This window comes from Atractosteus spatula, chromosome 27, assembly GCF_055471065.1.
Source record: "Atractosteus spatula isolate fAtrSpa1 chromosome 27, fAtrSpa1.hap1, whole genome shotgun sequence".
Lineage (NCBI taxonomy): Eukaryota > Metazoa > Chordata > Actinopteri > Semionotiformes > Lepisosteidae > Atractosteus > Atractosteus spatula.
The window spans coordinates 544,183-559,179 of record NC_142732.1 but is presented as its reverse complement, the minus strand read 5'-3'; the positions used below and the strand labels follow the sequence as shown (position 1 = coordinate 559,179).

Genomic DNA, 14,997 nt, shown 5'->3' with positions numbered 1-14,997 from the left:
CACAGTAGCCAATTAACCTGCCAACATGTGGGAGGAAACCCATACAAACACAGGGAGAACATGCAAACTCCACACAGACAGCACCCTGGGAACTGAACCCCGGACCCCAAGTGGTGACAAGGCGGTGCCACCGTGCTGCCCCAGATGGATACCCAAAGGAGTCTCCAAAAGTAAAGCAATAAACCCCACATCTGTAGCCTGTCTGTAATTATTATTTCCATAAATTAACATCACAAAACGTCTTTTCTTTTTGCTGGAAAAGGCTGAGGCCCCTCTCAAACTGTTTACAACGTCTTCTCTCAGCATGAGGGACACGCTGAGGGACTGCATTTGAACTGTACGCCCCAGGCTGGCTTTTTAAAAACGGATCTTGGTGTTTACTGACATACCGGTAAGCTTTTCGATATTCCTGCCATCGATCTGACTTAGTGAATCACCGATAAGTGTTTAGGCGAGTCATTGTGAATTAGGTTTTATATACTATTTATCATTAACAAAAGCTAAAAAGCCACTTTACTACATTACTAACCACAATGAAATGCTAATAATATATTATTCATGAACAATTGATTTCATTACTGTGATTCCTCTGCCAGGTAAGTGAGCTAAGTCTTCAATCTGGCAAAGGTGTGCCTGATTTAAAAGGTAAAGTCATTCCATTTTAAGAGCAACATGAAACTTCCTTCCTATCGTAACACATCCAGGTGAATATGGAATTCTGGGCACACCTTTCGTGTGACACTTTGACCCCTTCTTGAGACGGCTCTATAAGAGGGCCCCAGGTCTTGATCGTGGAGGGGCTGCAGCTGAGTAATCCGGAAACAAGCTGAATTCCAGCCTTTACTATTGGAATTCTTCCTCATTAAGGTTTTCACTAGGAAACAAAAAAAGCTGCAGCTAAGTTCTTGAAAAAGCTGTAGCACTACATTAGGAATTATGCTGGTATCAGTTTTGAAAGCCCTGATTCTTGCACTTAAACCTCGGGAAGATTAAGGTGACGCAGCGCTGAGCACGTCTTGTCACTTGCAGTGATGAGCCTAAGGAAGTCGTCTGTCACTATTCACCGGCGAGGCATCAGAACTCTGAATTAGCAGCTGCAGCCCAGACCGAACCCTTCCCGTGCTCAGAGCAGCCCATGAGCACACATCTCATTACCGCCCAGCGCCAGCTCTGCAGGGCGCTACACGTGGCCCACTGAGGCTGGCCGCCCCCAGCACATCTTCTCACACCGGCACAGCCAAAGCCAGACCAATTTTAAGATACAAAGACATGATATGCAACAGACACAAAGCAAAGTCACAGAATGGAGCAGACTCAAACACCAGGTCCATGATCTGAGCCTTGTGGGTGCAGCTCCTTGTGCAGAAGACTGATGTTGAGGACAACTGGAAAAGATCTGCACCTGGGGTGGCTGCTCACTTTAACAAAGGTGGGCTCTCATAGCAAGCATGCCTTCTGTTCCTGTTCAGTCCTGATAGTACTGGGCAGTAACCCACACGCCTCTGAGAGGCACCAGGACTCGGGTCAGAGGATTTGTGACTGACTCTTTGGCTCAGGTTCCTATAAGCAGCCGATTCAAAGCACTAATCACCCAGGAGATCAGAAAGCAGACATCATGAAAGTCGTGGAGCGGAGCCTGAAAGGGATTTTTACAGTGCGATTTCTAAACTAATCCTAATACTGCCATACAGCCATACACAAGAGGATTGGGTGGGATTGCCTGTTATCCAGTGCTTTGGGATTTATTTACCACGACTGGTAAATCACATTGGTTGTTTTATACTGGGTTTTAATGAACCTAACAAATCTCTTTCACATCTCGGACATTCCTTAAGCCTTTGTCAACCACAGCGAGAGTAAGGTTTCTACTTGGTTGATAGAATCTTACAATAACACTGAACGTCTGTCTACTCCTAAATGTTTGGTGACAGGAAATTCTGCCGCAATGACCCAAGAAGGTAGAAGGTTCTCATAAGGCCAAGTCAGACTGCGGCATGGACTGAGGTGGTTCCCCTGGAGTCCTGCGCTTGCTGAGCAGACACACTGTGCCCTGCGTCTCCCTCCTCTTCATCCCTCCCTCACGACCAGACTCCTGCTTCCTGGAACCTCAGGGCCTGACCTGGGTCCATGCTTTGGACACAGGAACACCTGAACATCCGAAGACCATTTCCTTTCCCTCCTCTACTGCCAGACACACTCCAACACTTCGGCAACGCAAGGTGACATGAAGATGCTTCGTTCAGGCCAGGCGCGCCACTCATGGGGGTGTCCTGTTCATCAGCGCAGGAAATAAACCCTGGAGCTAGTGTCCGCAGAACCTGCACGGGTTCCCATACGGAGCTGCTTCCCAAAGAAAACTCTGAAATCGCCTTCCCGCATCTCTGAGTCCTAACCTACATGGTCAGACCTCTTGACTGAAACGTGCTTTTAATGTTCTTTAATTGGTGTTTTGCTGCTTTTGGGTATAATGGGAAACTCAGCTTGAGTTGGCCTTGGGATTCAATAAGGTGCCTGGAAAATTATTACAGAAAACCCCTCCACCTGCAACAAATCCATTTAATGTTCATCTAAGCCAGACGGGGGAGGACAGGAAAGGAGTGGATTATCTGTGTTCTTACTGCAGTATGTCTAGTTTTCTCTGTTTTGCTGGGAGCTTTACTATTCTTGCAGGGAATCCCCTAGGACTGGTAATGAATAACTGAGCTCCGATATCTGAGGAGAGAAACCCTGGAGCCTCTGAGACTCTTCAAGGCTCTATCCCACACTGTCTTGCACTGAAATCTCACAAGTTAAAAAGACTTTGCTGCACTGGATACTATTAAAAAAATCTCCCTAAATAATAGGAATAACAATTAATAACATGAGGTTTAAAGTTATGTCTCATTTTTATTTCCCAAAAATGCAATATTGAAGAAATCGAACGTCTCGGGAGGCACTGGAGAGTCAATGAAACACACTGCGGCCCTGATTGGTTAGGGTTAGGACTAAGGCTGAGGCTGGGCTAGGGCTCATTTTAGGGTAAGAGTTATGGGCTGCAGCTAGGGATTGGGTTAGTGTTAGTGTTAGAAGAAGGGTTACCTATAAAGCCAAGTCTTAAACACATGGCATTTCCAGGTTTTGTTGAATATATACAGAAAGACAAGTGGTAATTCCACATTTCAAAAACAAGAAAATGGAAAAGGCCATCAGGTCAGTATTAAGACCTTAACAATGACACTCGCAGTCTCCTGGACATCTGTGTGCAGAAGAGTTGAAGGGAACACTAAGTGATACCTCTGAGACGAGATTATTGCACTAGACTATAAAGCACACAGCAGCACCGTGGAGCCCGCAGCCTTTTTCTGCTGAATATCCACAGTCCAGCTGGCCTTCCCTTGTGGGCACAGCTTCCAGTGCACAAGCTGGGCAGGAAGATGCACTGGGACCTGTCAGTCACAGAGGCTGCTTTGCATCTTTAAAAAAATGTGACTGCACATTTGCCTAAGAGCTGACGATAAACAAACAGGCTCCCACCGCAGCTGAGCCACAGCCGACCGAGGAGAGGAGCTCAGGAGAGCAGCTGCGAGGAGTGAGAGGAGTGAGAGCAGCCTGAGCAGGCTGTCTGAAAGGCTGACATTATGCCATTTTAATTCTGCTGTGAACTGAAGTTCTTACAGGGCCTTATCGCGTTAAAAAGACAGCCGGGGCATAGAGACCACACCACTGTGACAAAATGCCAAGCACCTTAAGGACAAGGCACAAACAAACGTCCGGTAGAGCTTGGGTAAATGCACTTTGCAGGGTCAAACACAGACAATCACATTTATTCCACAAGCGCAGAACGACCACGGTATTAAACTACTGCACCGTGCTGGGGGGATCCATCATGCACTGCTATTCCACAACACCTGCAGCTCAGCCACTCTGTCTTTGAGAAAGATGTGCTTAAATCATAACAGACCCAGCAGAGTCTCCGACAGCAACTCTTCCACATCTGGCTTGTCCGAGAAAACGGGGAAGAAAGAGAAGGGTGAAATAATGATGGATCTCATCACACTGACAAGCCAACCTGAGTAACGTCGTGACGAAATTCAGCATCGAGATTATTGTGCGGTCCTGCAGCTGGACCTGATGGTGCTGTGCAAACGTTCAGACCACGCAAAGGACAGGGAAGCTCTTCACACTGCCTATGAAAAATGACCCTTGTTTGTGCACGCAAGGCAAAGAGTTTTTGCACTGACACTAGAAAACACCTTTTCTGATAAAAGACAACTAGTGACATCAATGGCCAAGCCATGCTGCGGAGGCAAATACTGTGATTTAAAAAAATTGCCTCAAAGATGCGAGGAAATCTAGCTTGCAGGAAAGTCTGTGGGCCAGTCCGACAGAACCACTAACCCCACTATTCTTCACTGCACTAAGTTTTTCCAAGAGGGCACTGCACAGAGTCATAAGAACCATGAAGGGGCTGCTCAAATAGGAGTGATGGAATTAGTGGGGTACCACAGGGGTATATGTTAGGACCACTGCTCCTCCTGATCTAGATTCTGCAATCTTTAGTAAACTGCTCAAGTTTGCAGATGAAACCACAAAAGCAGGATTAGCAAACACTGTGGAAACTGCAAAGCAAGTTCAGAAAGATTCAGCTAAAATTCAAGACCCAAACACCTGGCAGGTATAATTTAATTTAGACAAGAGTGCTGCTTTCAGGTAGCAAAAACACAAACTATAAAACTAAAAAGAGACTTGAAGAAACCATTTATGAAAAAGAATCAGAGGTTTATGTTTACTGATCATGTAGATCTACTAAACAATGTGGAGAAGCAATACAAATGAAACACGGATGTAGGTTGCTGAGATTAGTCCCGTAGCCGAGATCTCAGTGATTACCCCCGGCACTGCTCGTCCCCACTGACACTGCTGGAGGAACTGGGACTCGAACCCTCAACCTGGGAGCTACAAGCCCAAAGGCTCACCCACTACGTCACACTGAGCGCATGGTAAATCATCTTAAAATGCATTCCATGATGTTTTCACAATGTATTTTAACACCCGTAGAGCCATTTTAACTGAAAGTGTTTATCTGAAATTGACTTGCACACGTTTTGTTATGGATGTGTTTTTTTTCCCAGCCCAGACTGCTTGGCTGAATCCGCATGCAAGGAGATCGGATCCTGTCGGGACCTTAACGGCTGGCCCAGGAACTCCCTGCCGCTCGGAGTCGGAGGTGCCGGTGGGACACGGGCTCAGTGGATCCGTTGACCCCAGGAGATCTGACTGACTGCCCACAGGTTACTCTGCCCCTTCCGAAGCGCCGGGTGAGTGGGCACAGCAGCTGGAGGGCAGGACAGCTGGCATTGCGGAGTGCTGACACGCACCTGGGCGTTCCAAAACAGTCCCAAGACTGCCCGAGTAAAGACATTTTGATTTCAGCCTTGAACTGCTTTAATTTTAGTCATGTGTGAACCCAGGCCCTGGTTTCACTGCTGAACTGGAGGTGCTCCCTTCAGCTGACTTTGTCGGCACTTTATAAGATCCTGAATATTCGAATTGCCTTGCAATCCCCTCGGGAACAAAACCATCTCTAGATGTGCGGGGTTGGTCTGCTTCTCCCAGACGCCAACGGAAACAGCGCCTCTGGGAGCCCAGCTGTGCAACGAGCCTGCCTTCATCAGGCCTGCTGCCAATGAGCCACGAGTCAGGAACAATCTCTTCAGGGGCATCGGGAAACTCCTCCAGTGGAATCGCTGAATATCCAAGCCGTGTCACTGTATTGAACCCGGAGCCAGGTGGCATCAGCAGCGTCCGTGCCAGCGTGCTGGAGCAGAGGGGGTTGGGCTCCTAGCCCAGGGCCGAGAGCCGAGCGCTGGCAGAGACAGCCCCAGGAGATAATCCCCAAGCTGCAGGGGATTAAGGGATTGCTCTGAGAAGTCATTTCCCTGCTTGGGGTAGCCCAGCTGGAGGGGGGCAGGGGCCTGGGGCAGGCTAGGGCACTTTCTCCCTGCGGCGGATCTCCCAGGCCTGCTAGTGCAGCAGTGCTCGAACCTGGTACATTTGTCACTGACGACGTGTTTACACTGCATCTCATTAACTGCTTTGTGATTGTGTGTCTTTCAAATCCTTTGATGTGTGTTTAGAAGAAAGACAGGCACACAACGCTTTAGAAGCAGCTCCCGGTGTATAACTACCCCTCTTCTGTTCTCTCCTCTCTCAGCCATGACTGAGATGTCAGGATACAATGTTAAAAGAACCTTCAGTATCACCCAGGAAGATTCAGAGAGAATATGAACTCGACACACAGGAGCTGAGCTCCTGGCTACAGCGCTCCTCTGTCTCTCTGCGCTGGTCAGGAGAGGCTTAGGGGCTCTGTCCCAGAGAGACAATGGAAGGCTTCCTGTCTGCCTTAGGATTTAATTTCTTGACTGAACAAAGTCATCTCAGCAGACATCCCCTGATGAAGTGAAACACGACGTTGGTAAAGCCCATACACCAGCCACTCATCGTCAGATCAGTTACCTCCCAAACCAGCCCAGCGAGACGGGCCAGTGGGCTCCCCTGCTGGTCAGCCGCCAGCCCCAGGAGCTCACACAGGCCTGAGTGCTGCAACACAGCTTTCCATTCCCTCCAGCAGGGCAGCAGGGAGCCAAAACTCCTGCTGTCGGTCTTTGTGTCCATATTCTCTCCAAAACATAACGGCACAATTAATTGTGATCTACAGGATTCCACTGTCTGCTTTTATTATGCTGCTACTGCAGAAGTCAGGGGTCTGTCTGATCTGCATTCAGAACTCAAGGCTACACCCAGCCTGACCTCTGCGTTTTGTTTTTCCATTAATGTTGTTCGTTCTGGAGAATTTCTTAACTGATAGAACAGAAAAGGCAAATATAAGCACTAACCTCCGTAATGCCTGATAGGATGGCTTTATCTCCTTTCTGCTCTGGTAATTTTTCCAGCATTATTTCAAATTCCGAACAGGTGGCATTGCTTTACCCCAAGGGTTGTGGGAGTATGGAACAAGCTGCCCAGCCTCCTTGAAGCCAATATTCTGGCTTCTTCCAGGCAACAGCTTGATAAGCTCCCTGGATCACTTCGCTACTTAAAAGCAACCGAGCATGCTGGCCTTCCTCTTGTTTGAAAATGTTAGTATATTCTCAGGATTTCCCCCAAATCCTATTTAAGATGTTTTCTAGATGTGTGTGCTCTTGTTGTATCCATGCCTTGTACACTTTTACAATGGCTTTCAGAAAACAAAGGCGCTGTTAGGTTTATTTTAGAGGTGACCTTTAACCTGCTAATTCCACACCACAGTGAGACAAACGGAGCCCGCGACTGGTCTGCCCAAGACTCCACGTGCCCAGACTCTCAAGATGCTTGTTGTCACGGAAACCGCTCCATCACTCAAGCCCTGTCACTTAAATCAAGCCAGGGCCTTGCGCTGGTACGTCTGCCCTCTGTGCCTGGCTTGTGGCCGTCTTTAAATATACACACTCCATACATTAAAGCGTTCACTCCCTCTTCATTATTTCAACATCTGTGTTGGAACCATCCAGCTCCTACAAGAGGCCGTATGTGAAACTTCAGGTCAAACTTCTGGATAGAAATGTGCGTTTTGTTAGGCTGTGTGTCTCGTCACAGCTCCCTTATCTCTGTGTCTATTTTAATATTACAGGATTGTGTTGATGCTACCATAGCAGAATTTGATTGAAAAAACAAACAGCCTCTGACAATGAAAGCACTCAAGGTAATTGAGCAGTGGCTGGCAGGAGCAGGTCGATCGATCATTTTCCCTTCAATTAACCAGAAAGGCTTCTCCTGCTGATGAGTGGACGGGACAGGGCTCTTTTAAGCAAATGAGAAAGAAAAGAACGGCTCATAAAAAAGACAGCCCTGCATATCCTTGAGACGTGTTTCTCCCCTTCGTTACTGGGCGTCTCTGCAAACCGCAACCAGAAATGTTGGAGAAGCTACTGCAGCCTCAGCTCATGGGACAAAATGATGGACATGAACTATGGACACACAACGAAGGAAAATAGGAAAGATTCCGATAAGGAAGCCATCCATCCAGCCAGCCTGTACTGGGAGTGGGTACCTTTAGGAAGTCAGTCTGCACAGGAACCTCTGCATACAGCTGTGCAGCTGTCGGTAGAGGTTCCTGCAGCTGTTTGTACGCAGGACCCTCTGCGCAGACGATGTGCTGGAATGGGAGCTTTGTGAGTCTTCCTGAATTGCGAGAGAGTCTCTAAGGTACATGAGCCACGCAGGTGCAGGTGAAATTTGGAAGCCAGTCCTCAGGGCAGCTGCAGCAGCCGAGAGCCTGAAGCCTGCACTCCATCAGTGTCAGACACACTGAGGGGGGGGAGGGGGGAGGCGGGCCGGAGCAGAGCTGAAGGAAACCGCATGTTTGACCCACAAAAGTCTTTCCTTTGCTTGTGGAAGCTTATTCCATGGCTAAATATACACAGCAATCAGGCACGACATGGACAGAGATCATTTTATAACAGGAAAAACATTTCTGGGGGGAAGAATAAATCAAAGAAGCTTTGGAAAATCTGCACTTCTTTTAAAGACACAAGATGTGAGGAGGGCAGCTCACCCAGGTGCTCTGGTGGGCTTTAAGGAAATACAGCCCGCTTACAGAACACTGCTAACGCTCTTAAAGTGCTTCCTTTCCCCACTTAATACACAGCTTGACAACAGACACATTTACTTGATGTGACTCAGAGACCAAAATGCAGCTCACGTCTTCAAGGTCACTTCAAAGTGTTCTTCGTTTGGATACTGGGATACATGTGGACAGATCCAGGTTGTTTGGATCTCAGACAGGCAGTACTAGCTGCACTGAAGGTGGCTCCTAACACTGAGCCTACTGATCGCTAGTCTTTGAAGGCTGGAGGTTTTATCTGCTATCATCATTTCTGCCTGTCCTTGATGACAAACAAAAAGGCAACTCCAAGAACAGAGCCAGAGCAGGTACTGATTCTTCTCTTCTTCATGCGATTACAGCCACTACAAAGCACAGAGGGCCGCGGTCGTCCCTGAGACCCCACCAGTACAAAGGCACAGTCATACACACAAGCGTACCGGCAGCTCTGGGCTGTGAACTGGAATTAAAGTAGAACTGAGGTGAGGGTGTACCTTCAGTACAGTACTTTCAGGGATTTGGGGACCAATAGGGTCACCTTATCCCAAAACACGAGAAACCCCATTGTTGAAATCAAGAGCTAGAACTTCCCATCGGTGTGCGAGCTGGTGTTCTGACTGAATCCAGGACTTGACTGAGGGCCACAAGGCTCCTTGGCACACAGAGACAGTGCCACACTGGCCCCAGTGAAGCCGAACAGAGAGCGACAAGCCACCACCGGTCCGCAATGAGACAGCCATCCCATCCTCCCCCAGGGTGTGTGTGGCGTGACAGGGGTCCGATGTGGGAGATCAGCACTGCACTTACACATTTATCATGGAATATAAAACATGCGAGGAAAACTACTTCGACAACCAGCAGACCATTTACCAATTAAAGCATTAAAGCACCCACGACACCCGGGCCTTGGTCCAGCGCCGTCACCCGCAGGACGGGCAGCTCGCCCCAGGGACTCTGGAATCAGAGGGATATCTCACGCACCTGCACTGGTGCAACACTTAACTGGGAAATCGTAGTCCTTGAACATACAGTAATCTAGTGTTAATTGGCTATCTTACGTTTTTCTGATCTTATCACTAAATTGGTTTTATTGTTTTGAAAGTAACTGCGAAGATAAGAGGAAAGGGTGGCCGTATCCCGGACTTTGCTGTGCTGCTTCCAGTTCAGTATCGACAGAATCAAGTGCTTTTTCAAAACACTGCGCAGCCCACACACAGCTCTACACAGTGAGGAGAGCTCCCTGATCTCACTGCAGCGCCCAGCAATACTCCACTGCCCCTTGTCTAACTGCTTTCCCCAGTACAGGGTCGCTGGGGCAGCTGGGTCTGGGCAGCCCTGGCCACAAGGCAGGATACACCCTGGACAGGATGCCAGTCCGTCACAGGACACACGCCCCTGATCACAGGATCCCCTGTTTGCAAGCAGAGGTCACATGGCTTCCACAGGCACTGCGTGAGCTCAGAGCAGCTGGGTCTGGGCAGCCCTGGGCGTGGGGGGGGCGACAGGGGGGTGCCCTGTCGATTTGCATGGCAGATGCGAGGCCAGAGCAAACAGCAGCTCTTTGTTGGGGAGGAGAGCTCAACTCCTGATGCCCACCCCCACAGGCTCCGGCTCCGCCCCACGGTGGCGCTGTGGGCTCTGTCCCTCTCACAACCCTGTCTGTACACCGTTCCCCTGTGCTTTCCTATTGCTCCGGTCCGCCAGGCAGCACGGGCGAGATATCCCGGGAATACCAGCGGGAATACCAGTGGGAATACCAGCGGGAACCGCCACAGCAGGTTCTCTGTCAGCCGACCGCGGCCACGCACGCGGCGTGGGCACTGCTCGGGAAAGGAGCGGGATTCATCAGCGCCACGGCACGCACACGCGAGGGGCACAGCCACGGAAAGCAGTTCTCCAGCACGGCTGACGGCTTCATAACCAAATGCAACGGGTCTGCTCAGCTGGGAGTTCAGAAACCAGCTCTAAACGTGTAGCTCCTTCGTGCTCTGAGCGGCACTGGTTGTGCACACAGAAGGGCACAGCAGCAACGCCTGCCAGGACCGCTCCGGGTCTGCAAGTCTTTTTCAAGAGTGAACTGTACTTGTACTGCTTTCATTGGTAATAGAATTATTCACCTTTAAACTGCACGGCGCACAGGGCTCTCTCCCCTGGAGTCCTCTATTTGTACAACCCCCTGCGCTGCCGAGCCCTGACGGCTGTCTCTGAGTGCCGTTATGAGGAGACTATTTGTGGAAGCGCACATGACGTCATTCCTCAGACGCACTAGCCTACCCACACAGCTCGCCGGCCGGGCCCGGTCCTCAGCGCCGGGACGTATCGGGGCGCCGCTCGGATGCCTTAGCGATCGGCTCCCTCCGCCCAGACACAGGCGGGGAAGACGAGCACACCGGCGGCGCCGCTCGGGTGCACCTGTCCGCACGGCGCCCGTCCCTCCGCTGTCTCGCTGTCGAGCGCCGCGGCGATGCCCGTGTCCCCCTCGGCTCCTCGCGCTCTCCCGCTCACGCCTCTCATGCATGCACGGCGCGAGCCGCCGGAGAGGGTGATTCCCCGTTTCCTCTCGCGCTCTCGCCGCGCGGTGTGACGACCCGACGCGCAGTGCACTTCTACACACAGAGCAGGGCAGACACGATTAGATGACCGGGTGCTGGGACACCCGCCGTTCATTAAAACGTCAGATGTGAAAACCGAATTTCAGCGTGCAGGCTTACATGCAAAAGAGCCTTAAATACTACTTCAAGTCCTCTGTTTAAATCCCTCTCTGCGTGCTTGTATAATTGCAAGAACGGTATTTGAATCTCATCCCCCTTCGCCCCCGATACACATACAGGCTAAATTATAAGCAGGGGATGTTTAATACAATGGTCCCACACACTGGATCCACATTACATGCATCGCTCTCCCAACATCCCACCCTAAAACTGCTTTTTCAAGTGCCGGGCTCTGTCGGCGCGCTCAGTGCTGCTGCTCCTGAGCGCCGAAGTCCGCTCGCGCTGACCACGAGCTCGAACGGCCGGACGGAGCGCCCCGGCACAGCGCGTGGACCGACGCGTCTCCGTGCGCTCGCGCCGGCAGGCTCGGGCGCCCCGGTCCACCCGCCTCGCGCCGGCACTTCCTCCGCTACTTTGCACGAGTTTGCTGCCGGCTCGGCTCGGGTCCCGCCAGCCTCCCCGGAGCCGGCAGCAGCAGCGGCGAGACGCGCAGAGCGAGAGAGACGGCGCCGGTACTCAACTATTTGCAGAGGTGCTGGAGACTCAGGTCCAGGCACTCGCCTTCCACCTCGTCCTCCGAGACCAGGTCCGGCAAAGGGCGCAGGGGCAGCGGCTCCTCGTCCGCCAGCGCTCCCCTCATCTCGCGGAGGAACAGCTCCAGGAACCTGCGGAAGGTTTTCTCCTCGCTGGCGGAGCCGGCCATCGCTGCTCATTCCTGGAGAGACAGAGACAGATCGAGCCGGGCAAGGGAACTGCTCCGGGGCGCTGCTGGAGAGCTCCCAGTGCGCGGCGGGGGCGCGCGCGCGTGACCAGCGCCCGCACAATGGCCGCGGAGGGGAGGGAGATGCGCGCTCCCGGCGGGGGGGGGGGGGGCGACGGGGCCGAGCATCACCTTGGAAGAGCGTGCGCGCCGCGCTGGCCGCCACAAAGGAGAGTTTTGCGCCTCTAGATCCCGGTCTGCTCGCAGCCCGTGGACGCGGGGGACGCTGGCGGTGCAAGGTGACACCTGCCGAGGTGCGAGACCCAGATGGCTCCATCCTCCCCGGGCCGGCCGTGCGGGCACGCAGCGGAAAGGAAAATGAGTAAAATGAGATAAAATACCTAACCGTTTATTCGGCTACATTGTGCACCTTGTATACTTAGTGCTAGTCACTAGGTGAACAGTTACACAGAATGAGCACGTAGGAAAAGACAAGTAGCATCAGACGTTTGCGACACAGGCTCCTTCAGAATACTCAAACACAACAGCGTGTGTGGGAGTCCGGACTGTAATATCGTCAGGGTTTTATTAGAAAGTCTTCACGTCCGTGTCTCACTCCACCGTCTTTGATGAAGGACTCTATAATGTGCGTTTGAAAGACTGACATTTTCATGAAAGGTTTTGAAAATTCCTCCCGTCTTACTGACGAAAACAACAGTCTCTAATGCCGGTGTTGTTTTGTCTTTTTTGTTGAATTTTTATTATTAAAAAAAGCTTTTTAATCAGTTATTTTTTTAATAAACACATTTCTGTTCGTTAGCACCGGACTTGCCCGACGTCACAGTCGGTGATGCTCCGCTATCTAATACAGTATATAGGACATGAACCGCCACTGTGCTAAAAATACCAGCTGGAGTAGATTCACGGCGCTCGTTAACTCCTTCGTGCCTGCGGGCTGAGTCACTTTGCCCCTCCTGAGCCGGGGCTCTTCTGAACCCGGGTGCGATTCCTTTCCGTCTTGGAGAGACTGCGTAACCGGCTCAGAGCAATTCTCGCAAAAAACCACACCGACAGCACGGACCAGGGCAACCTTGGCTCTCCGGCGGATCGGTCAAGCAGCGGCGCTGCAGCGGTCAGTGTCCGACTCGCGCTAAATAATTAACAGGTTCGTGCTCATCACCGAGAGAGCGCCCTGAAGGTAGAGGTGTCCTCCACGGTTTATATCGGGAGAGAGGAAGACACGGACCGGGCTTCCGTACGGAGCTCTGTGTCCCCAGTGACAGGCAGACCGGCTTCCTACCGACCTCAAGCACGACAGAAGAGAATTCTTGACTCGGGGTCGTGGGGCGAGACCGGGCTGCAGCCTGAGCCCAACACTGCTCAACATCCACAGAGAAAAGACCAAGTGTTGAGACAATGAAGTGAAATTTGTATTCATGGAAGTTGCATTTAAAGATCAAATAACATGAGGCAAAAGTATATAATTTAATCTTTGTTCTCTGGCTATTATTGTGCATACTGTATAGTATTTGTTGTGTTTAATCAGGTGAGCGTAAGTATGGGGGTAAATTCCCAGCACTTTCAATAACTGCTTATCCAATTCAAGGTCACGGTGGCCCAGAGCCTACCCCACCAGCAGTGGGTACAGGGCAGGGTACACCCTGGAGGGGACACCAGTCCATCACGGGACACACACACACAAACACAAACCCTGGAGGGGACACCAGTCCATCACGGGACACACACAAACACACACCCTGGACAAACACCAGTCCATCACGGGACACACACACACTCACACCAGGGCCCAATTTCTCAGAAGCCTGTTAACCTTCCAGTAGAAATATGAACTGTAATAGCAAATGTGAACACAGTGAGACACAGACAGCACCCCAGTGTCATGGATGTCGGAGAGAACGAACCGTGGAATGGCAGGAGAGTGAAAACACCCTATGCAAAGCAACGAGATGGGGGTAAGCCAAGGCTCAGCTGTTCAGGGAATGCCGTATAGAAACCTGTGCCCTCAGGTAGCGGACGGGGGGCGACCTGGTGCTAGGCGGGTTTCAGGACATCCAAACGTCAATGCTGAGCGCCGGCAGAATGAAAGACCCGGAAATACATAGCCCCAGAGAGAGAGAGACACCGGAAGGACAGCAAAGAGCCGGAAATGAGAGACAGCACAGAGAAGGAGCGCCCTCTGGCTGCAGAGGGCGTGATACCCAGGAACTGAACTCAGGGCTCCAGTGCCGACCACTACACCACTGTGCCTCCCTATTGGGACAAATTAATCGAATGTAAATACAAGTAAATGAAACTAGTGTACAATTGGTGTTTGGTCACATACCTCTTACCTGCAATAACTGCCCCAGGTCTGTGACCCATCGACATCCCCGGACTCTTGATACGTTCCTTCGAGATGCTTTGCCGAGCCTGAACCGCAGCCCCTTCGATGTGGTCAAGCGGGCACTGTTCTCTGGACCGTTGTCCTGCTGCCGGGAGAATAGCAGCCCAATGAGCTGGGGGCATTCTTTTGGACAGGGGCAGACATGTTTCTAGAGACGTCACGACCAGGGAGCCTGGCCAGGGGCAGCCATGTCGTGCCCCACCACGCTCACGGGCACGGCGCTGTGCTGAGGATCGCTCGCGGTTCCTCTGTCCCACACGTCTGCCTTTCTGTCACTTTGATCAAGGATTATCCCCGTCTCGTCTGTCTGGAACACTTCGTTCTACAAGAGCTGCGGCTCATCTTTGTACTTCTCTGCAAATTCTAATCTGACCTTTCTGTTTTAAGTGCTGAAGAGGGAGCTGTATCTTGCAGTGTAGCTCACAGTGAATCAAGACACTCTCACCTGTCTGCACTCTCTTTGGCTCTTTCTTTAGGACTTTTCACTTCTCTGATGATTTTTCTGCCATCAGCTGCTTTCATCCTCCTCGAGGGAGCTGGTTTCTGCCGATTGTTTACTCCT

The 14,997-nt window shown here is 51.2% G+C and overlaps 1 protein-coding gene across 1 annotated transcript in view; it reads right to left on the bottom strand.

The window, feature by feature from the left end:
- Positions 1-12,134, bottom strand: part of ppm1e (protein phosphatase, Mg2+/Mn2+ dependent, 1E) — a 46,479-nt gene extending 34,345 nt beyond the window's left edge. Inside the window, exon 1 of the mRNA XM_088907004.1 lies at positions 11,853-12,134. Within this exon, the coding sequence (XP_088763130.1) occupies positions 11,853-12,034 (182 nt within the window). The 5' untranslated portion in view covers positions 12,035-12,134. The remainder of the gene's footprint in view (positions 1-11,852) is intronic.
- Between the last annotated feature and the right edge of the window lie 2,863 nt (positions 12,135-14,997).